The 22,632-nt window shown below is 50.3% G+C and overlaps 2 protein-coding genes across 5 annotated transcripts in view; one reads left to right on the plus strand and one right to left on the minus strand.

The window, feature by feature from the left end:
* LOC114094146 (group IIC secretory phospholipase A2) overlaps positions 1 to 22,632 on the minus strand; it is a 67,494-nt gene that overhangs the window by 17,073 nt on the left and 27,789 nt on the right. The window lies entirely within an intron of this gene.
* Ubxn10 (UBX domain protein 10) lies at positions 8,635 to 9,480 on the plus strand. The gene has a single exon (XM_027937024.2). The coding sequence runs from the start codon at positions 8,635 to 8,637 to the stop codon at positions 9,478 to 9,480; it is 846 nt and encodes a 281-aa protein (XP_027792825.2).

A 22,632-nucleotide genomic window follows, 5' to 3' on the forward strand; every position in this document is an offset into this window, starting at 1 on the left:
ATGCCTACAATCCCAAAAGCTTGGGAGGCTGAGGCAGGAGGATCGCAAGTTCAAAACAAGCCTCAGCAACTTAGTAAGGCCCTAAGCAATTTAGTGAGACCCTGTCTCAAAAATTTTAAAAATAATAATAAAATTAAAAAGGCCATGGATGTGGCTCAGTGATTAAGCACCCCTGGATTCAGACCCCAGTACCCTCCCACTGAAAAAGACCCTGGGTATAGACACTGAAGTCTAGAAATCGCTAGTTGGAAATGGGGCCAAACGCTCTTTCAGAACAAGTCTCTAAAAAACTGGACCTTCTGCCTTCAGCTGGGCCTGAGGGACCTCAAGCCGGTTAGCTTTGGGGACATCAGCTGGCAGCTCCTAGGATTCTCAGGGGAAAAGCCAGCATGGAATGAACATCACCACCATTACTAATTCAATTCTCATTAGCTGAGCACCCACCACACAGCAGGCAGCACCTAGGCAAAGGGGAGGAGCTCATAACCCTGAAGGAAAGCCTCATGGTCAGAAAGCAACATAACCCTCATTAAGCACTTCCGAGTGCCAGGCACTGTGCTAGGACCTGTCCAGGCGTTATCTCACTTTGCCCTCCCAGCAATCCTATTCTACAGATGTGGAAACTGAGGTCCAGAGAAGGGAAAGTCCTTGGCTGACAAGTGGTGGAGCCAGGACTGAAATGCAAGCTTTGACTCCAGGGACCTTGCCTGCAACACCTACCACCAGCTCAACAGCAGCTCCACATACAGTGCTTTTGGAAACGTGGGGAAGGGGCAGAGTAGGGTTCTGGGATACAGAGTGGGCACTGGAACCAGGTGGATATGAGTTCCAACAAAGCTCTGCCCTAATGAGCTGGGGGTCCTGAGCACAGTGTTTTCTAAAGCAAAGGAGGTCAATGGTGTCTCCTGAAGGAGCTGAATGCTGCCATCTTGGGCATGTTCCACTGGACCAGAGGGGACCAGCAGGAGCACATGACATTGGCTCAGGAATAGTCAGGAAAGGCCTTCATGGAAGAAGGGCCTTGAAGGATCAGGCAGTTTGGGTTCACTTCAAGGAAGGGAGCAAGGTGAGACAGGCAGGAGCAAAGACGTTGGAGACGAGAAAGCTGAAGGTCCATTTGGGGAACACCTGGCTGGAGTGCAGGAGAGAACTGGGGGAGTGGAGTGAGACAGAGATGGAAAGGAAGGGGGTCCACACGTAAGCTGGCAGGGCAATACCCCCGACCATGTTTACCAAGAACTCAGTGTGTGTGCCGGAGACTAGACATTAGAGGTGCATCCTTTGAAGTCACTCTTGCAGGGCTGGGGACCGAACCCAGGGCCTCACACATGCTAGGCAAGTGCTCTACTGCTGAGCTACACCACCAGCCCTGAAGATATCTTCTTTAAAGGCAGAGTCACAGCCATGGACAGCCCGGCTTCCTCTCCTTCCCTCCAGCCTCCCCCTGGGGCTGCACATGACACGACCCTGGAGAGCAAAAGGCTTGTACCACTGAGCATGAACAGACCACGGGCACAATGACCACTTTACTGTGCACTGCCAAGGGCGCACACCCATGGGGGGTGAGAAGCCCACTTGCTTCTCCAAAGGATTACATAATTCCTAGGTGATGTTAAAATAGCTGATGAAGAATCTACTTTAATCTTTTCTGAGTGGGTGCTGAAGGGCTGAAGGCATCGCTTAGATATTTCTGACAGAATCATTAACAAGAAATAAGCCATAAGCACCGACCTGCAAAACTATGGGCTCCTAAAACTGCCAACTCCTGTACCTTTCTGGGACCACAAGACTCCTGCTGGGCAAGTGACAGCTGGCATCCCAACAGGCTTGCCCAGCCCAGGCCTGCACCAGCAGCTCCATAAATCAAGAGCTTTCTCTCTGAGATGGGCAGAAACACGACCATGATCCCCTCCCCACCCACCACTGCCTCAAAAATCTTGCTGCCTATGCCCATCCACACATAATCATGTCCAGCCCGTGCCTGCTCCTCTACCCCTGGCTCAAATTGTATTGAAAACAATCTGATTTGTAACTCTATCAGCATACAATATGTCTTCTCAACAAAACTGAATGTTCTGAAGATTTAGTTCTGTTCATAGCAAAATCGCACACCTGCACAGCCAGGACAGGCAGGGTCTGATCCAAGGTCACATTAGGGGGTTGAGGAGCAATAGTAGATATTTAGCCCCAGAGCTAGATAACAAATCTATGGTTCTTGCATATCTAGCACCTTTGCCTTCTAATAATACATCCACTAAATTACTCATCTGCATATTCCAAAAGTCTAGAATAGAACCTGGCAGATAGTGGTCCAGTTGGGGCTTCTTTTAAAGTCAATTTTGGAAGAAAAGCCTCATCTGTTAGGTCAGGACATGAAGAATGAATGGGAATTAGGCAAAGGAAGGGGAAGAATCTTCCAGGTTAAGGGGCTAGCAGGAGAAAAGTCCTGGAGTACAGTGAGAGTGTGTATGTGTGACCACGTGGTGTGACAGGCCCCGTGGAGGCGCAGTTAACCTCAGACAGAATCCAAGGACAGCCCCTTTCCATTCCAACTGGCAGGATGGAGAAAGCAAAGGCAGGCAACTTGTAGGTCTGACGGCAGACGGCTATAAAAGTTTCCATATGATGCCTTCTATTTTTTCTCTGCAGAGGGCAGTAAGATTATCTTCCAAGATGCAGGAGGAAGGGGGAGAGGTAGGAGGTTTCAGGAGGGAAGACAGGTTTGAAATAGCCACTGAGGGGAAGGAGAGAGAAGGGAGGAGAAAATGGCAGACCTGCTGAGCAGCACCCACGTTCCAGTTGAGGTTGGAGACCACACTTCCCATCACATCAATGTGTGTGACCTGCCAAGGTTTCTTTAGGATCCAGATGTGGGTAGAGGGATGGGGCTGGGGTTCCACTGCACCTTAGGGATAGAAAGAGAGCAGGACAAGGTGTGGAAGGTTCTTGCCAAGACAATGGCTGAGGCGATGAGCCAGACTCCAGGGTCTGGGAAATGCAGAGCAAGAGCCGGAGACGCCCTAGAAGTGACTGCCCGTGTTTGAAGTGAAGGAGGTCCTGGCCAGGCCCTCAGAGGAGGTGTGGTGGCCCTGGCTCAGAGGTTCAGGATGTGCGCCCAGAGTGGGCGGCTGGAACCGGTGCCCAAAGGGCGGTACCCAGGAGGAGAAGCGGATCAGTGGTCCTGCTCCCCAAAAAGCAGCCACTGGGATTCTAGGGTTGGCCGGAATCAATCAGTCCCTAAGCCTCCTTTTAAACCAGGGAGTCAGGGTCGCTGGGAGGGTCAGGGTCTGATCCAAGGTCACATCAGGGGGTTGAGGAGCAACGGGCAGCGAGGTGGGGAGGGCAGGAGGCGCGGGCTGGGGTCCGGTCGCCTCCAGCTGCAGGGCTGAGGGTCCGGCGACCTGGGGCTCTGGCCCGCCCCTCCCGGCCCGGCTCCGGACCGCACCCCTCCGGGGCCGGTTCCGGTCGGACCGGAAGCACGTGGCCCCCTATCCCGCGCGGTTGCCGGGGAGACGGGGCTGTTTACCAGCGGGCCGTGCCAGGCGCAGGAGGTGGATGGAGCCGAGTGGCGAGGTGAGCAGGGCAGGCTGTTCGCCCGCGGCCCGCCGCGCCTGGAAGGGACCGGGGCAGGCGGGTCCCCGAGCCCCGGTGCGTCGCCCGCCCGGAGGACTGGAGCCCCCAGGAGGGAAGTCGCTCCTTCCGGGGGACAGAGCACGCCCCGGCCAGAGCTTAAGGCGGTGGAAGTAGGACCAGCCCCGGGGCCGGGCACAGCCAGCCTCTGGACACTGACTCAGACAGAGCAAAGGACGTCCCAGTTCCACGGAGGGGCTGGAACCAGAGGGAACCTCCCCCAGACCTGTGCTCTTTCACCCAAGTCATCTCTCACTGTCCAGCCCCGCTGTCTTGCCCTTCCCCCAGGTCCCTTCTTCTGAGCTTTAAGTTTCTTTGCTTCCAGGGCTGCCAAAACTTGGAAATCAATGAGTGATCCCCACCCCTTTGCTGCTGGAATCACCCCCGATTTCCTTTCCAATCTTCTGATCACTTGGCTTGTGATTCAGTGTGGCACTGGGCACAGGACAGTGCGTTCTGGTCTTAGGGTAAAATTGGGAATGGTACCAAAGTTTTCTCTGGGGCTGACTACCATCTCCTGTTAGTCCTTCTAGATGTTGATGGGGGGTGGGTGACAGGAGTTGGGATTAGCTGATAAACAGTTTTAAAAGACCAATTCCAATGTAGGCATCTTGGTATACACCAGCAGATGGTATGTAGGTGGGTATATTTTATTGCTTTTACTGGAGGTTTAGATTTGGGTTGAAAAATGGGGTGCACTGACCCCGTGAAACATGGTGGGTAGCCTTAGAAGGCAGAAATCATGGCTTTCCTTTCTCCCATCAAATTTTCTTCCTTTCCATTTGATTTGGTGGTGAATCTTAATGGGCACCTGCCCCCTGGCAACTTCCTGGAAACCGTCCTCAGGGTTTGTTTCCTCCTAGTAGGCCTCTGCAGTGCCGCTATTGTGTTTAAGTAAACAGGCCACTTGCCTACTCAGCTGGCAGCTTGACGGAGTCCTACGCCTAGATCTTGTCAAATCTCTTTGTGGTTGAGCGTCTGCCAGGCCTAGAAGTAGTGAAATTTGCTGAGCATGATAATGATGGTGCTGTGGAAGCCTGCTTGGACTGGGGCAGAGTTTGGGACCCAAGGTGTGAATATAAAGGAACACTTGGCCAGATCCCCAAACACCTGTTCCCTCTACCTCCCCTGCCCTTGTGCTGGGTGCCCCAGGGGGAGCTGGTGTTCCCTCCATGTGACAGATGGTCCCTGCACTTGGGAGGAGGCAGTGGGTTATGGAAGCAGGTTGGATATAACGGTTTTACCTGAAGGAGGTGTTAGTCTCTAAATAACCATGAGTGGGCTTTGGGGAATTAGTCATAATGGAGGCTTTTCTCTGAGATAGCTTGCAGTCATGTTATCTTATGACCAGGGTGTCTCGAATATGACACCCCCTGAACATGGCTAATTATATAGTACCAAAAGGTATAACAAGTGCATGCACATAGTCAAGTTTTACTGTTAAAAATAGTCCAGCAGAGACTGTGAGAACACATGACTTCACTCGTCAAAGTTGTTAAGGAAGAGGTTTCTAAGTTACCAAACTTACTGACAGTTAAACCTTCCTGAGGCATGTGTGGGTGTTGGAAGCCAAGCCTGTGATAATTCTGTAGAAGCTGTGGCAAATTAATAGCCCTTCCCCGGCAGGGAGGGTGGGGAGAGAGGGGAGCAAGCTTATCCTTGGCCCAGGAGTTGGACAGTTATGGTCTTGTCACGCTGTTCCCAGTTACACGCAGAGCTGCCTCATTACAAGCGAAAGACTCTAGAACTGAATTTGGGGAGAACGTGTCTTAGAAGCTGATCAGAAAATAGATCAAACTAACAATGAGACAGGCTTTTTTGGGGGGAGGGGGTACCAGGGATTGGACTTAGGGGCACTCGACCACTGAAGCCCATCCCCAGCCCTATTTGGTATTTTATTTAGAGACAGGGTCTCACTGAGTTGCTTTGCACCTTGACATTGCTGAGGCTGGCTTTGAACTCGTGGTCTTTCTCTCAGCCTCCCGAGCTGCTGGGATTACAGGAGTGGGCCACCGCGCCCGGCCAGGCATTTCTGATCCCCAGACTTTGCTAAAGAGAAGTTTCTGAATGACCAGTGGCCAGACTGGGTGTGAAGGATGAGTGCAAATGGGAAGGAGAGGAAGACCCGGGCTGTGAGTGGAATGGAGCAAACATAGGCCTTTAAAACAAGAAGCTGAGAGTCACTTATCCCATGATTTTCAGCAGAGAAAGACATCAGGAATTTATAGGGTTAGTGTGTTTGGGTGAAGGTTTTGTTGGCAAGGGAGAGAATACTCCCTATAACCAGGTGACACTGGTAACGTGCACAGAGTGGCAAGGTTAGGACACAGGCCGAGAGGCTTGGGGAACATTGTTGAGGACTGGGTGGGGAAGCTAGCCTAGAGGGGGTGAATTTGAGGTCAGTGGAGTGTGAAATTAAAAGGAAAGTGGTCAACTCAGGATTTTTTTTTCTTTGCATTTTTGAGGCAACTGCATAGCTGGTAGCTCACTGAAGCCACCCTAGCATCCCCGTGCAGTGTAAGCCCCAGGACCTCCCTCTGGTTAGCACTGACTGGGAGGAGGAATGCCAAGGACCCCCTGGGGAAAAGCTCTAGAGCAACAGATGAGGCTTTGGACCTAGAATAGCCAAAAGCGCTAGATAGGCAGACAGCCAACACCCAAAGCAAGCGCCCTGAACATTTAACTAAGCCCCTACTATGTACCAGGCCTGGTTCTTCCCACTTATACTTTACTTGCTGTTCCTGTTTTCATGTGACAGAGAATAACACTGAGGTTCAGAGGTATTTAAGTAGCATCTTCAAAGTCATATATCTAATTTGGTAAATGAGGAAAGTTATATGCCAGAATAAACAGTCATGTAGCTATCTGGAGGTCTTGTGACTCTGGTCCTCTGCTCTTGTGCCCGAATACTGTTTCTTGGGGACCATGAGGCACTAGGAAGTCACCAGAAGGTCTTCAGAAGGCTGGGAGAGACCTGGTCAGTCTGAGTAGAGAAAGCAGGAGTCGCCATGATGGTCAGAATGCAGAGGGAAGCAGGGAGCCCACAGCATTCTGGGAAACCTGCAATTGGGGACTGGGAGGAGATGGCGGTAATGGTGTTAGTGAAGGGGCCACCAAGATGGCAATGACAGAAGCAGTGACATGACTTAGTGATTCTGGGTCTACACGGAGAAATGCTCCTCCTGCCGCCTCAGAGTGTAGCCTCTGTGGTATTTCCCTGACTCTCCTGAACAGCCTCCGGGAGACCCAGTACAGAGGCCCTTGGGGTTGCGAGGTGGTTGGGAAGCAAGAAATGCAAGTGGCAGAGACAGAATGCGATGTGCTGGGAGACAGCCAAGGCTGCTCCTTCAAGTAGCAGCTCATTTGGGTACAAAGGACCCAGGACTGAATGTCACAAGACCTGGGCTCTGTTTCAGATTCTGCCACCAGCTCACCGTGTGACCATCGGGCAGCACTACCTCCTGGCTCACGCAGCCGTAGGATTAGCATGTGCCCAGATTCCCCTTAGAGTTGGTTTAAGATAGGGTCTGACCAATTACCAGGCCCAAACTGGTCAGCCACCTGCTACTGTGTGGCTTGTGAGATGAGAAGAGCCTGTTTAAATCATTGGGAAAAAAATCAAAAGAGGAATATTTTGTGACCACATGAAAATTATATGAAATTCACATTTCAGAGTCCCTAGATGCAGTTTTATTGGACATGGCCACCTGTGTTCGTCTCCCTGCCATCTCTGGAGCTGCTGCAAAGATGTGGAGTTGAGTGACTGTAACAGACCGGACCACTGCAGAGCCCCAAATAGCCCCCTTCTGGCTCTTTACAGAAGAGCTTTGTGCACCCCTCGTCTAGAATTTGAGCCTCTCCAGCGAGATGGCCGGAGGGGCAGTGGGGCCTTCCTGTTCCTCTCCCCCAAGCCCTGGTGACAAAGTTAAGGAAGGATTTTAAGTGGTTCATGCAGAGCCACCCGCAAGGCTGGAGGAAATAACAGAGGAAGGAAAAGCAAGGGCAAGCTAGGAGTAGACTGGGAAGGAGGAAGGAGGAAGGGCCAAGGCGAGAGGGGAGCTGGCATGCCAAAAGTTGGTGCCTCCACAGTGGACAATGTGCCCGGCAGACCGCGGGTCCCGTGGGGAAGGACACTCTACGATGGCGGGTTGGGGGCGCAGGGAGAAGCTATTAGCTCTTGAGTGGAGCTGAGCCTGGTTTCCCTGCTTAGCACCTTAATAGGGTCACTTTCCTCTTGGAGCCAAAGCAGCTGCCGTCCACCCTCCTGACGTTGCATCTGTCCATGGATGGCACAGGCCACCCCGGGGAGGGCTCCCGGGCCTGGGAACCCCCAAATTCCCTGGAATCTACCAAGCTCCCCCTGCTACACGACCTCACCAGTGCCCTTCCCTCCCCAGGGGCCCAATCTGCCCCCCCCCCCATTTTTGTAACTAAAGTTAGTTCTATTGGAAGGGCCACAGTTGCTGGGTGACGGATGGCGGGGCAGTTTGTGCCGCAGTGGCAGAGTTGAGTAGCCATAACAGACCCTGTGGCTCCCAAAGCAGAAAATATTTATGGGAAAAGTTAAGTGACCCTGCTCTGGATTGTCAACAGGGCATCTTCCTCGTCATCATTGTGCTCTCCCAGCTCACAGCCCCTCCTCCTAAGAATCAGAATTAGTCCTCCACTCCGCCAATCCTGTATTTTCTTCGTAGCGGTTGTTTCTCTTTGAAAATATCTTTTTACGTGTGCGCTTAGCCCCTGTCCTTCCTCACTATAATAATTCTAAGTGGTGAGGACTTTGGTTTGCTGATCTATCCCAATGGCCTAAAATGAATGAATACATGAATCGCGGCTGGCGCCCTCTCCAGATGCCAGAAATCCAGAGAGAAGGCTCCGGGACTGTGGCCTGCTGGTGCTTACTCTGGGCACTTGGGTAGCAATGGCACGGATCCAGGTGTTCAGGGATGGTTAACCCACTGCCTCCTCTGTTTTTTCCTGCTTCCTCAGGGGTCCTGAGAAGCAATGGCCACAGAAGTCCCTGTGAACACAGCACCACCGGAGCCCAGCGCTGTCGTCGGCATTGCAACTGGCAGCTTTCTTTGGCAGTCAAACTCCCTCAAAATGCATGTCATCAGGCCCAAGTCTGCCAAGGGCCGGACGCGGCCCACTCTGCACAAACCCCAGGGGAAGGAGGACAGCCCCCAGCGCACTGCTTCCCCCCGGCCACCAGCCATTCCCTGCGAGTCTCCTGGCAGCCAGAAGCCAGGAGCCTGTGCGCCCATTTCTCCAGCCCAGAGGGCCTTCGAGGAGATCCCTGAACTGCTGCAGCAGGGGCCCCTCGCGGCTTCCTCTTCCCTCAATAAGTACCCCGTCCTGCCTTCCATCAGCAGGAGGCGCCTCCAGGAGGGGGCTGTGGACACAGTAGCCAAAAAGGCCAGCTCACTGCAACTGAGCAGCATCCGGGCCCTTTACCAAGAGGAGGCCTGCACTGTGAAGCCAAGCAAAGAAGATTCCAGAGCTTGCGCTGGTGCCCTGGAGAGGAAGTTTGCCACTGGAACCAAGAAGCAGGGCCCCTCCCAGGATCGAAACCTGGAGGAACCCTCAGACCAAGAACCCAGGCTGCTGCTCGCTGTCCGATCGCCCTCAGGCCAAAGGTTCATCCGCCATTTCCGGCCAACTGATGACTTACAGACGGTGGTGGCCGTGGCTGAGCAGAGGAACAAAGCGACCTACCGAGGCTGCAGCATTGAGACCATGGAGGTGCCCCGGAGACGGTTTTCTGACCTCACCAGATCGCTGCAGGAGTGCGGGATCCCCCACAAGTCCGTGCTGGGCATCTCCCAGGAGGAGAGGGAGGGGTGGCCCTGATCCGCACCACTTAGCTGGGGTCCTGGGTCTCTGAGCAAGGAGCGTGCTTGGGTGCCCGGGCCTCCCAGGCAGCCTGGCTCCAAGTGCCATGTGAGCCCGGTGCAGCTGTGGTCCCTGGGTCCCATCTCCACAGCATATCATCTGCTGATGTGCTGAGCGCACAGCAAAGACTCCTTGGACCACCCTCCGTGCTCTCCACCTCTGGAGCAGCTGGAAATGTCCAAGGCTGTTCCTTAAACAGCTACAGCCAGTGTGCCGGGTCCTCCTAAAACAGAGATTCTTTCTAGAGCATTTCCTTTCTGAACACAAACCCTGACTCTCTTGAAGCCGATGGTTTGCCTTTCTGTATTTGATGCAGGATTAAACACTAGAGAGGATTCTAATCTGGTAAATAACCAGGGTCTAGGAAATATCTAACTAGCATTTGTATTTCTTGCAAGTGAATCTTTAAGAAACAGGCTGCTGACCTTGTCTCTGGAAGCAGCCCCTCTGCTGGGCTTGGGGGTGGTCAGTTGCTTAGGGATTTCTATTTGTGTGATGAGGCATCAAAGGGAAGACAAGGTCTTCTGCTATTGCAAATCCCCCCAAATAGCACCATTTCTAGCCGTCCCGGAGCCAGAGGTAGGTGCTCCCACAGCCCTGGATTAGGCAGTGCTGCTATTCAATGGGAACCAACTTGGGTTTCCACTCCTGTAGCTTCTCCATGCACACTTCCTCCAAAACTGAGAAAAGCCAATGCAATCTGATTTCCTTTGCTTTTGTCACGGATGGAATCTTCTGTTTTTGAAATAGACAAACCTACAAGTCTGTTCAAGTTTGTACTAAGGGCCCCTTATAAATAGTTTCATTCCCCAGTTTTGGTGTCACACCCACTTCAAGCATGGAAGGTCCTTTGAGGCAATGACAGCACACCCTGTGCAGGAGGAGGAGCGCACCTGCCTGGGGTTGCTTTGCTGTGCCCGTGCCAAGACCACGGCCATGAGGCAGGCTGGCTGGCACCAAGTGCCTTAGCCCCAGATGCCCTGAAGACTGTGGCGTCCTGATTTTCCAAGGCTGAAGTTGAGATGTGGACAAGTTGCCAACGTTTTCTTGTATATCCCTTTACTCTGAATCACCATTCAGAGTAAGGAACACTCAGACCTTCTGGGCACCGGCACCCTCAGAGCTTGGCCCTCACAAAGCTGTGGGTACTGGTACTTTCCCCCCACCTCCTAGGTACACAGGGAAGGCAAGAGTCAGGGGTTCTAACAGCATACAAATGTTGCTGCCTCACCTCCAAGGACAGCTTGTGCACAGATATAGCTGGTGGTTGGAAATGTGACTTCTGGTGCATTCTGTGAAGAAGGCTGGCCTGTCCCAGCTGTACCCCATGCCTGTCCCAGCTGTACCCAGGTCACTCAAGGCCAGGTTGGTTCTGAAAGTTTGCAAAATTTCTTAACACCATCCTGATTTAGTTGGTAGCTCCTTTAATTGGAAAGACAAAGTGGGCTGGCCTTGCTTTGGGTAGAGCCACAAAACTAGCCACCTCTTCCAATTTTTGACCATGACAGAAGGGCTGGGGGCTCGAGCCTGGAACCTGTGGCACAGGAACTTCACCTCCCCCCAGGTGAAGCACAAGCACATAACTCTGCCTCTGATCTACAACCTGGGGGAAGAGGCTCCCGTAAAATCCCACCTACTCTATGGTAAGAATAAAATCCCACCCACTGCGACTTGGTAATTTCTCTAGACAGGAAAGCCTTAGCCAGCTCGAGTGACATGTGGCCTGCCTGAAGGACCAGAACCCTCTGCCCTTAGGGGTGGGCTCCGCTCTGCAGGCTGGAACTCGGGGATAGTGAATAAAATGGGAACCAAGGCCCTGGGTTCAATCCCCAGCACCACCAAAAAAATAAAACTAAAAAAAAAAAGGAAGCAGAGAAATATTTTTGGTAGTTGAGGATATGTGAATAAAGCTAGATTTGAACCATCATAATAAACATTTTGGACAAAAGATGATAATGCTAACAATAAAAGCTGATTTGTGTGAAATGGTCTGTGGAGAAACACATCTTGTCTTTTAGCCCATCGGCCACCATACACTGTGGATAGAGGGGTGCGTAGACCTCATCTGGGGTTTTCTCCCTGGGAAATCCCATGTTCTACCCTCACAACCAAGTCTTCCTCCCACACTTTAGGTGCCACTAAGTTCCGGCTCCTGCCACGGCTCTTAGCTGGTCTGTACAGGAAGACTGTCTGGAATTTCTCCTAAAAATCATCACAACGGCTCTTTTGTGTTGGCGAGAATAGATAATTTCAGAATTCAGAGTTCTTGATGGCTCTGCATGTGGCCTTACCAATTTTAGCACCTTGGCCTAATGGGTTCAACTGGGCCCAGGGTACTCTCTTGGTAGCCCTGGAGAGGCTAGCCTTGCTCACCCATTTTGTGGTCACAGAACTAGTCATAAGTTAAATAAGGGTCTGGGGACATACACTGTGCCACTCTTGACAGGCATGGGTGCCCTAGCAAGAGAATGTATGCAAAGGAATATGAAGCCATCACTGAACTCTCAAGCCTACTGATGTCTGTGGCTGTGGCTATACCCATGAAGGACACCAGATGAAGGATCACACTATATCATCCCGTGTCATTATTATTATTATTATTATTAGGGATTGAATCAAAGGACACTTCATCACTGAACTACATCCACAGTCCTTTTTAATTTTTATTTTGAGACAGGGTCTAAGTTGCTAAAGCTGGCCTCAGACTTGTGATCCTCCTGCCTCAGCCTCCCAAGTAACTGGATTACAGGCACATGCCACTATGCTGGGCTTGATTCCATATCTTCTCCTGCCTCCTACAAAGGAAACTGCCCCACCTTTTCTAGTCATGGTGCTGGAAGACTGCTCTTAGGATCATGAACTTTGCATAAGACAACGCTCATTATTATTAATAAGCATATTCCCTGATTAAGTCCAGTAGGTAAATTAGTCTTGGCAGCAGAAAGAACAGCAGGAGAAATAAGTGACTCATCATCTAGAATCCAAAAAATTTGTACCAACAGATGGCAGGTGGTTTTAGCATAATGTTCCTCTCTCTGAAATTACCCAGGGACCCGGTCAAGAGCCATCAGGCCAGGGCAGTCCTGCTGAAGAGATGGCCTGTGAACATGACCAGGGGCCAGCAGTTACCCCAAGTTCATGTGTCAAATAATTCACAAAGATGCTAAGATGTATTCCACTCCAGGAATGACCTTAAAAACCTGTGATGGATCGCCAGCGTTGGAGAAGGTGGCACCAGAGGCGCTGGACTTAGCTCTCATTTATGCTCTTATGGGCCATTTTAAATGGGTTTCCAACATTAATGCCACCCAGACCCAGGGGACAAAGAAGTTTCTCTTTACATAATTCTTTCAGGTCTGTGAAAATAAGTCAAGAGAAAAGAATACTTGGTTTCCTGTAGTTTGGGGCATCTTCTGTGGTAAGAGGATCTCTTTTTCTACCTTCTAAACAAAATCACAATGGAAAGGTTCTTCTGCTTCCGTGTTAGTGTGGAAGTCATTCTGAGGATTAATCAGGAAATCTCTTAATCAAAGGCAACACATTGCACTGACAATGAAAGTTCCAGAGCCTATCTGCCCTCCCCCCAAACTGGAACCAAGCAAACCCACCCTAAAAGCAGGAAGGCCAAATCCAGGACGGAGCAGCTGGCAGCCAAAGTAGAGCAGACTCTTGGTGACTCAGTTACCAACAGGCAAGACAGTAACTCACACTATAAAAATAAAATTGGGCGTTTTATTTTTTGTCCACACCAGTGATGCGCTGGTCTCCTCTCCCGATTAGGGACATTCCTACCATCTCCTCTGTTCCTCTTGGTTCCTCCACATTCAAACCGCTCAGGCTCTCCTGAACAGCCGAGGAGGAAGCACGAATCCCTGCAGCTATTTCTGGACACATTTAAATCCTGTCCCATCCCAAGAGGCTGAATAACTGATGTGACAAATGCCAGCGGGTAAAATTAAGCAAGCCTCATCCAGCCTGTCCTGCTTGAGGGGCCTCTGCCTGCTGCATTGAGCAGACTGCGGGGCCAGGGTGAGAGAGAGGAGATGGACTCTGGGATGTCGCAGCTACTAGGCAAGAGATGATGATGACTCCCAGGCCAAGGTGGCATCCACAGAAGTCACGAGAGGTGGTCCACTTCTGGACACACACAAGCCCTTTTCTTTAGGAAAAAAGGAAGCATAGTTTGACAAGTCGGAATTTGCCCAAGTGGACTTGGCTTGACCAGTGTCACCAGTGTGGACGGACTGGGCAAAACAAACATGGCAGCAGCAGAGCACAGGAGATGGGGCGCGGGGGGACAGTAGCAGCAGCGTGCTCATAGAAAGGAAATGAAGAAAATGTTGTGGTCAAAGTGGCAGAGAAAAACAAAGCTATTGTCTGCTGTAACTGAGAAGAGGCGGTAAAGGCCACTGCTTCACTTAGCGTTTAGTTAAAATGAATCGCCATCTAACTCCAGGGCTGCGCCCACTGACCAAGGTTGTTTATAACATTACCTCTGCTCCAGGGACGGCACACGGTTCCTCTGTCTCCTGGCCTCTGTCCCTCCATTTTCTGCCACCCTTCATTCCATTTGTTCAAATCCAACAGCTGATTTGGGGTGCATTTCTTCTTGGAAGGGCAAATAAAACCACCGTCCAGTGACCTGAGTAGGAAAGCCCTGGTTTCACCATTTCTGTGCCTGCCTGTTCTTTACACTCAGAGCACCTGTGGGCCTCTTGGGACCAGTCAAGGACTGACCGCTGTCACGCCTGTGCCTTCTGATGGAAATGTGGGTATCACAGGTCCACTGGCTGGGTCTGCTCAATGCTAGCTCATTGTTAGCAAGGAATGTCTCTTCTCTTAGTCAAAAGGCGACACACTGCAATGACAATGAAAGTTCCAGAGCCTATTTGCCCTCCCCCCAAACTGGAACCAATCAAATCCACGCTGAAATCAGGAAAGCCATATCCAGGATGGCCTGCAGACGATCTGACTTCGAGTAAGTCTAGAAACTTCTGCCCCATCCCCTGCCCCTGCATCCAACCCCGGGAGGCTGTAGAGGATGACCCAGACCAGACTTGAGTGTTCCATGTCCTGAAGACCCTTGCACCTCTGTGGTGGCCCCCAGCCCAGGACTCGGCCCCAGCTGGCTCTTTCCCTCTTAACAGAGCTCCCAGCAGGCCTCCATCGCATTCAAGCCACCTGGAAGACTTTAATTCGACAACTATATGCCAGTTCCTACATGCAAGGCACATATTGACTCATCAGCGAACAGAAAAGCCTCCCATCTCTGTCCTTAAGGAAGTCACACATGTTTTTTGGAGGGGAGATAGAAAGTAAACAATATGCATGGTACCTCGTGTAGAATGGTAGTGCAATAAGAGGGGTTGGAGACCCTAGGGTGGGCAAGGGTGACGTGGGGACAAGGAGCATCTGAGTAGAGAGTGGAAGGGGGGAAGTCAGTACGTGGACACGTGGAGACAGAGGGCTGCCAGTAGAGGGCATGCAAAGGTCCCAAGGTGGGTCACATGGAGCCTGTGAGAGGAAAGGCAGAGCCCAGTGCAGCTGGAGGGAAGGGGGGCAGAGCTACCATGGACAGGGCAGGAGGCAGACACTGTCACAGTGGGTCACGTGGGGAGCCACAGCAGGGTGCCAGCAGAGGTGTTCCAGTCAGCTCTCTGGCTGCTGGGAGGAGGACAGGCCCAGGACAGGAGACGGAAGAGCAAGTAGAAGCTACTAGAATCAGCTAAGCCAGAGGTGAGGCCCAGGGTGGTAGCCATAGAGGTCATGAGAAGTGGCCAGGTTCTGAGAATCTAATCTGTTTACTTAAAAAAAAAAAAAAGCAATATTAATTTTATTCTAAAAATAGTATTAAAGTCAATGTTCTGTAGCATCATTTACATTATTTTTCCAGTTAGAAAAGACTCATTCATACAGGATCCATTACACTCTGCCCCCGAAATGAAACACTTGTTTTTTTTTTAAGGCAAAACTTGGAAAATAGAGAGGAGATTGAAAAGGGAAGGAAAACCATCCATAATCCTTTCAGTCAGAAATAACCGTGGGTAATATTTTGGCAAGTATTATTTTATCCTTAGAGATTAAATTTATGTTGCACATTACTTTCTTGCCAATAGGCACACATGCGTATTTTTAACATTTGTAATCCTAGCAAACACAGTTTTATATTCTCTTTCTAAATTTCAGCAGTCTTTGTAATCATTTTAAGATTGAGTAATATTTCAGCATGTTGATGTCCTGTAATTATTCAACTATTTCCCTTTTCTGGAACATCTATGTGTTTCCATTTTTTTTAACCACAGAAATCAATGCTAAAATTCTTATTTGTGTAGCTTTTCACATCTTCTGAATTATTTCTTCAGCACCAATGCCCAGGAATAGGATCAGTAGGCCTAATTATATGGAAAATGTTAAGGATTTTGCTTTGCTTTTCAAAGGGCTATAGAGAGAAGCACATGAATTTTGCCACAGCATCTTCCATTTGAGGTAACTGCTATTTTATAATTTTCCTTAAAATTTTGCTCATCAAAAATGGCAGGGCTGGGGTTGTGGCTCAGTGGTAGAATGCTTGCCTAGTATGTGTGAGGCATTGGATTCAATTCTCAGCACCACATAAAAAATTAATTAAAGATATTGTGTCCATTTACAGGTAAAAAATGTTTTTTTTAATGGAAACTAAACTTTTAAAAAATGTGCATGGCATTGATTACTATTAAATATCACCATGTCTTTCAATACATTTTTAAGACTAAAATGAAAAACTAAAGGTACCACTTCTTTATGGTCATGACCAAGGCCAAAGAAGGAAGGGACTATGGGAGTCTGAGAGAGAAATTCCTTTGTTCTTACTATCCATCTTTATGGTGAAGCAGTACACTTTCCAAAATATATATGGTATTGAACTACTGGCATACTGGATTTGAATGAATCACATCTTATTTACATACCTATCTGTTCTTTGCACCACAAGCTAAACGTGTGCATTTGTCAGGCGTGGAACATGATGGTGAATACAACTGGTCTCTGCTCTCAAGGGACTTTCAATCTAGTGAATAAAAAATTGGCACAGAAGGTAAGTAAGTAGTCTTGACAATGTTCCAAAACTAAGCACAAAGTGACAGAAAACATTCTTACTTATCTACAATGAAGTCTTGGGCAGATGTCTGAATGCTCACAAGAGCTTGGTCCAAGCCACTGGCATTCAGTCTGAGGACAAGGACCAGGGCCACTAAGCCACTGTCCTCTACTGCTTTCAAATTTGAATGTTAAAAAAGAGTCTAGAGGAGGTGTGGGAGGCAGATGAGGGCAAAGGCCAATCAGGGAGCAGAAACCAACCTGTCCATTCCACAGAGCCTTTGCTCCCCAGGACACTCCTACTGGAAAGGGGCCATTGAGGAGTCATTCCCGCCACTTGCTGAAAATGCTCTTGGACTTGGTCCCAGCTGATTAAATAGTTTGCACTGCTCCACTCACTCCCCACCAGGGTGGCCAGCCAAGGTAGCTGGTACCGACCTGTATGAATTCCTCAGCCCCATCCTCCAAGAAGCCCAAGATCTGAGTCATAGACACCAGGCCAACAGGGAGCAAGTCAACATTCATGTTCTTGGTCAACCCAAGATGCTGCCCCTTCATTCTCAGGCAGGGGCTGGACGGCCAGTGCGTAAGGTGGGCTGAGCCTGGGGGAGTGCAGACCAGTGCCGGCAAATCTCTGCTCGGGTGGTTTCTGCAGGTGGGGATGGGGAAGCTTTGACTCGGCATAGCCAAAAACACCTCCCAAAGGCTTCTAAATTCAAGACTGTGTCTAATAGGCAAAAGTCAACTAGAGAATTTTTAAAGGGGGCCTCTGCATCCAAAAAGCTCTGGAACTTTTTAAAAAGATCTTTCCCAGATCTGAATTAAAGTCTTGGAAGTAGACCCTGGGAATCACTCTCAGAAACTCCCCAGAGAATCCTAAGGATCAAGCCAGATTAAGAACCTCTGAGCTGGACGAGGTCATGTCCAGGTTCTCTGGATCTCACCAGGTCAGAGCAGGGATGGCCACCAGAGCTGCCTGGGCCTCATGGTCTTGGAACTTGGCTGGCACCTCCCCTTCCACTACTCCCGATTGCCAGGACCCCTTCTTAGGTTCAGCTTCAGCCCCGGGCTTCCCGGGCACACCCACCCTCCCCTGGATTACCCCAGCTCTTTATCACCCCCAGGTTTTTATAAAAGACACCCTCCTCAGTGGAGTAGCAAACACACAGGATCCAGAACCTAAAGTCCTGGGTGGGCCATAATATCTCCAAACCTCCATCTTCCTTTCCAGAAAGAACACAATTGCTTCCCACAGGGCTGTTGTGAAGCATTAGCTGAACCGTGTTTGGTGGATGTTTTGACACCTGTAAAAATATGTACAAATGCTAATTTTAATTTTAGTAACTACCTATCTTACATTGTTGTCATCTCTCTCCTCACTTGTCCCACAGACTTTGCCAAGCACCTGCTTCATTCCAGGCATTGAGGGGACAGAAATGAAGACATGCTCACTGCCCTCTAGCTCCCCACCCAGCTTGGGGAGGCGCAAAGGCCCATGGGAAACTGTAATCTTTACCATGAGATTAGCACAACTGTCCATCTTCCTTGCTGATCCATCTCCAGTGCCTCAAACCACACCTGACACCTAATAGGGGCTCAGTAAGGGTGAGGGGGGAGGAGAGGATAAATGGGAAGGGTACAACAGAAGCACAGATCAAAGATGGGGGACACAAAGTAACATGGGAGCTCAAAAGACAGGAGAGAACCAGTCAGAAGAAAGAGCCATGACTGAGGACCTGGGCACAGCTGGCCTCTTTGTTCACTGTGAGGCCCTTCAGTGCCAGCCTATGACGAAATTTGCTGTGGCCTTCTGGTGCCTAGGAATGGGCTCTGCATACAGTAGTGCCAACCTCCCCCAAATGGAACTGTTGAAGATCCTACTTTATAAAAACCAAACCAAACCAAACAACCCCAGCTCAGCTCAGCATCATGAACATGAAACTAAGGTCATTGGGGGCAGCCAAGCCCTTCAGCCAGTTTACAGTGATGTGGTTCTCAATGATGCCATCCCCAAAGAACCAGGCATGAGTTCAAAGCTCTTGGCCATGCTCTGGGTTGATCTGGCAAGCATAGATGGGTTCAGCCATCTGCCGCAGTCTTTATCCACGTGTTTCAAAGCTGGTCTCTTACTACCCTAATAAAGAGAATCTATTCTTTGCAGTAAGGAGCTGCACAGACAGGTAGGTAGGTTCCTGTCCTCCAAGTCATTTTCACAAGAACAGAAGCCCGGTGTGCCCGTGAGACAGGACCACTTCAGTAAGCAGTGAGTCATGGGGCCCTGGCTCCAGTCCCTTTCAGGGACCACATTTCTGATCTGAGCTCAGGGACTAGGCCTGGGGCTGAACTGCAACCCTGTGGATGCTGGGGAAGTCCATTTTGGAGGTCCCGCTATGAGCTCTGCTCTTGGATCTATTTAAGAAGAGCAATGAAGCCTTGTGACCTGGTGTTCTCCGTGTGGTTATTACAGTCTTCACAAGGCTGGGCAGTCTCTCAGGACCCTTTCAATGTCATAATTCCACTCCCCACCAGAGGCTGAGTCTCCATGGCCTGTAACTGGAGATTTTGCTAAATGCAAGCACTACTGCAAAAAACGGGGAACATGAACAGGTTTTTTGTTTTGTTTTTTTCTCAAAATGCACAAATCTGAGGTTTAGCGATTGCCTTCAAGCCTCTGACACAGCCAGCTGCCCTGCCTGCATGGGACTAGGTTCTTGTACCTTTTCCACCTGGGGCCAAGTGGGCAAGCAGGGCTCACAGACGGCCCAGTTCTAGCATCTGTGACATTTGGGAAACAGACCTTCCTTTATTTAATGCTTTGCCTGTGCCCAAATTGATGCTACTTCAGAACAGGGTGGTTGAACAAGTGGGCGTCAGGTTGCTGTACGAGTCAAATGACATTTTCTCTGCTTGCAGGAGATCACAGAATTAGGAAATGCTTATTCAAAATTCTGCTTGTTATACCAGCTTGTCTACCACTCTCCTGCTTCTCTCCTTCTCTGACTGCTCCTTCTCTACCCATTAACCTGCCTTTACTTTGCTTATTTTTAATCATTACCTGAATTTTTAAATTTATAGATGTATTTGTTTATCAGCTGTTCCCCAGTTTCAACATGAGGTCCACGAGAGCAGGAATCTTGCTGTCTGTATCGCTGGAACCCAGTGCCTGGCTGTAAACTTGTCTTGATTAAATAAAGGAATGTCCCATGGACTCAGGAGATACCCAAGTGAAATGGGATTTAACCTCTTGAAAATGGCAGCCTGAAGGTATGTTATCTAAGAGGAAGTGGAATCCCCAAGTTTCCTGGAAGTACCTTCTCTAAGCCAGGGCTATGGACTTGACCTCAACAGCCTGAGCCACACAGTTATCCAAGCTACCAGTATGAAATGCTCTTTAGGTTGCGTGGGGGTTAAGTGGCTAAGTGCATGTGCCCAGGGGCCAGACCAGCAGAGCTTCATGCCAGTTTTCCCACCTACTGCCCAGGCTACCCAGGGCATGGTCTTTCACCTGCTTGTGTCTTAGCTCCCCATGTTTAAAATGAGGGTCATGTATTTACCCCGCAGTGCTGTGAGAATCAAACAGGTGAATGTGCAGGAAGCACTCAGGATTCCAGGGGCCCCTGGTCACTCCATGGTGCCAAGAGCTCAGCCACCACTCACCAGCCCATCGACCTCACCCTCAGGATTGCATGGATAGAAACTCCTCTGCAGACAGGAGCTGGCCCACAGACAGAAAGGAAGGTCTACGACGTGTCCTTGGGGACTGCTTTAGGAAGCAGTGGGAAGCAGAGGAAGCGGGGCTCGGCTTTGCCCAAGGCCTCACTCCTCTCTGCTGCCGGTGTCTCTGTGCCACAGAGGCCCTGCACTGTCATGAGGTGAAGGTCCCCACAAGACTTCTTAATGGCCACCTGTGGCACCTTGCTTCTGGGGAAACTGGGGTTTATTTCTAGCTGAAAGGGATAGGAGACGGGAACTAGCAGGTTCAGGGCAGCTGCTAGGAACTCCACAGCTGGAGGCTCATTTGATCTTCAGGTTTTTCTTCAGGGCAAACATCTCCCCTCCATTTTACAGATGAGGAAATGGAGAGTCAGAGAGGAAAAGTGACTTTGCCAAGGTCACACAGCTGCCAGCAGAGGTCTGGGATGCACACCCAGAGCCTCCAGGGCTAAGCCCCACTCAGTGACTGCAACACAGGACAGGTGGCAAAGCACCAGGGGGGACTTTGTAGAAGGGGGAGGGGGGCAGCTGCCACTCAGTAAGACAAACTTGTGGGTCATTTGGAAACACTTGGCTGCCACCTCTAGGTGAGAGACCCACTAAAGCTCCGAGGCCATTCCAGTTCTGGGCCTGGTGTTCTCCATGTGGTTATTACAGATAATGAGACAATGTAGTGGTGTCAGCATCTCTTAATCACCATTTTCATGCCTAGGCAGCTTTCTGGTGTAGATATTCACACTAAAAGCAGCTGAAACAGCACATGGCAAGCCAGGAAGACTGTATCCAAGGTCAGGTCCAGCATCACCCAGGCCCTGCAGCAGCCACGGCAGGAGGCGAGGGCCCTGGGCAGCTCTTCACCAGGAGGCAAGCCGGCCTCCCCCAGGCTAGAGGCACCTGCTCACAAAGGAGCATATGAAGCTGGAGAAATGACAACAACCTACTGGCCCTAGGGTCCTGCTCAGAACTGGGGCACAAAAGAGCCCTAAGAGATAACATAGGATGGGGACAGAAACTCCCCAAGTCCTCCCTCCTGCCCACTGGACCAGTTTTTATTTCTTAGGTCACATAAACACATAAATTATTTTGCCTGATTCGAGCCCGAACATTGCTGGAAATCCTAGCCTTCCATACATACATACATTACAAACATTAAATGTCACTTATGCGTCGGGTTCCACCCTGGGCCACAGGGATGGATTCACACCTGCCTGAGGAGCTCCCTGTTTGTACAGGAGACAAAGTGCTTTGGCTAGTACATGAAAGAGCCTAGCAGGTTTTAGCAGGAAGCCATGCAGAGGGGATCACTCTGAAGCCAAGTCCTAAATGATGAAACAGGAGTTTGCCAAGCAAAGAGGGCAGAGAGGGCCTTCCAGGCAGCGGGCAGAGTGTGTGCTGAACTGGAACTCAGGAGAGGCCTGCCCTGCTGCTGAGTGTGAGTTCAGAGTGGTGGGACTTGTCCTTCCTGGAGAGTGTTAGACGTGATTACCATGGGACCTGAAGGCACGCTAAGCGGTGTGTGTGTGTGTGTGTGTGTGTGTGTGTGTGTGTGGACTTGACCCTGGAGACAAAGGAGAGCCAGCAGAGGTTTTTAAATGGGGGTGTGTCATGGTCCAAATCAGGAGCTGGCCTTAAGAAGGCCTTTCTAGAGGTCATGTGAGGGTAAGTGAGGGGACACCACCTGGACAGGGAGACAGGGATGGAGGGTCAAATCTGAAGCTGTGATAGAATGTACAGCATGGCCTTGCTCCGAGGCACTAGGCAATGAACGAGGTTCTTTATAAAGCACAGCCAGAGCTTCTGCTGCCTTAGCACAACCCAGCCAGCAGGGACACATGGGGGCTGCGGCTGCAACCCTAAGAGTACAAGTTCTTGTCCCCTGACCATCCATGTGCAGCCTTGGGCTTCCTCCAACCTGTCGCAGAGTCAGGATGGCCTGTGCAGGACAAGCTCCAGAACAGAAGGAACCTTCTGCAGTGGCCAGAGGGCAATGGCTCTCCCTGACCTCTGCCACTATTTTCCCACTACAAAAAGGGACACACCTCTGACCCCAATAATGTTATGTAACACAGGACGCAAATACCCAAACCCTTGCTGTGCACCAGGCACATGGGTTTGTGATTTCTGTGGGTTCCCTTGTGTTTATTCTTCTAGAACCCTATGGTGGGTTCTAGAAGAATAAACACAAGCCCTCAGGATAGAAGGGTCCTTGCAGGGAAGGCAGAAATAGCATATAACTCCTGAACCCTGAAATCACCCACAGCTGTTCCTTGGCAGAAGGCCATGTACACAGATCCCCTCCTTCCTCACTCTCCTCCACAGCCC

This window comes from Marmota flaviventris, chromosome 10, assembly GCF_047511675.1.
Source record: "Marmota flaviventris isolate mMarFla1 chromosome 10, mMarFla1.hap1, whole genome shotgun sequence".
NCBI lineage: Eukaryota > Metazoa > Chordata > Mammalia > Rodentia > Sciuridae > Marmota > Marmota flaviventris.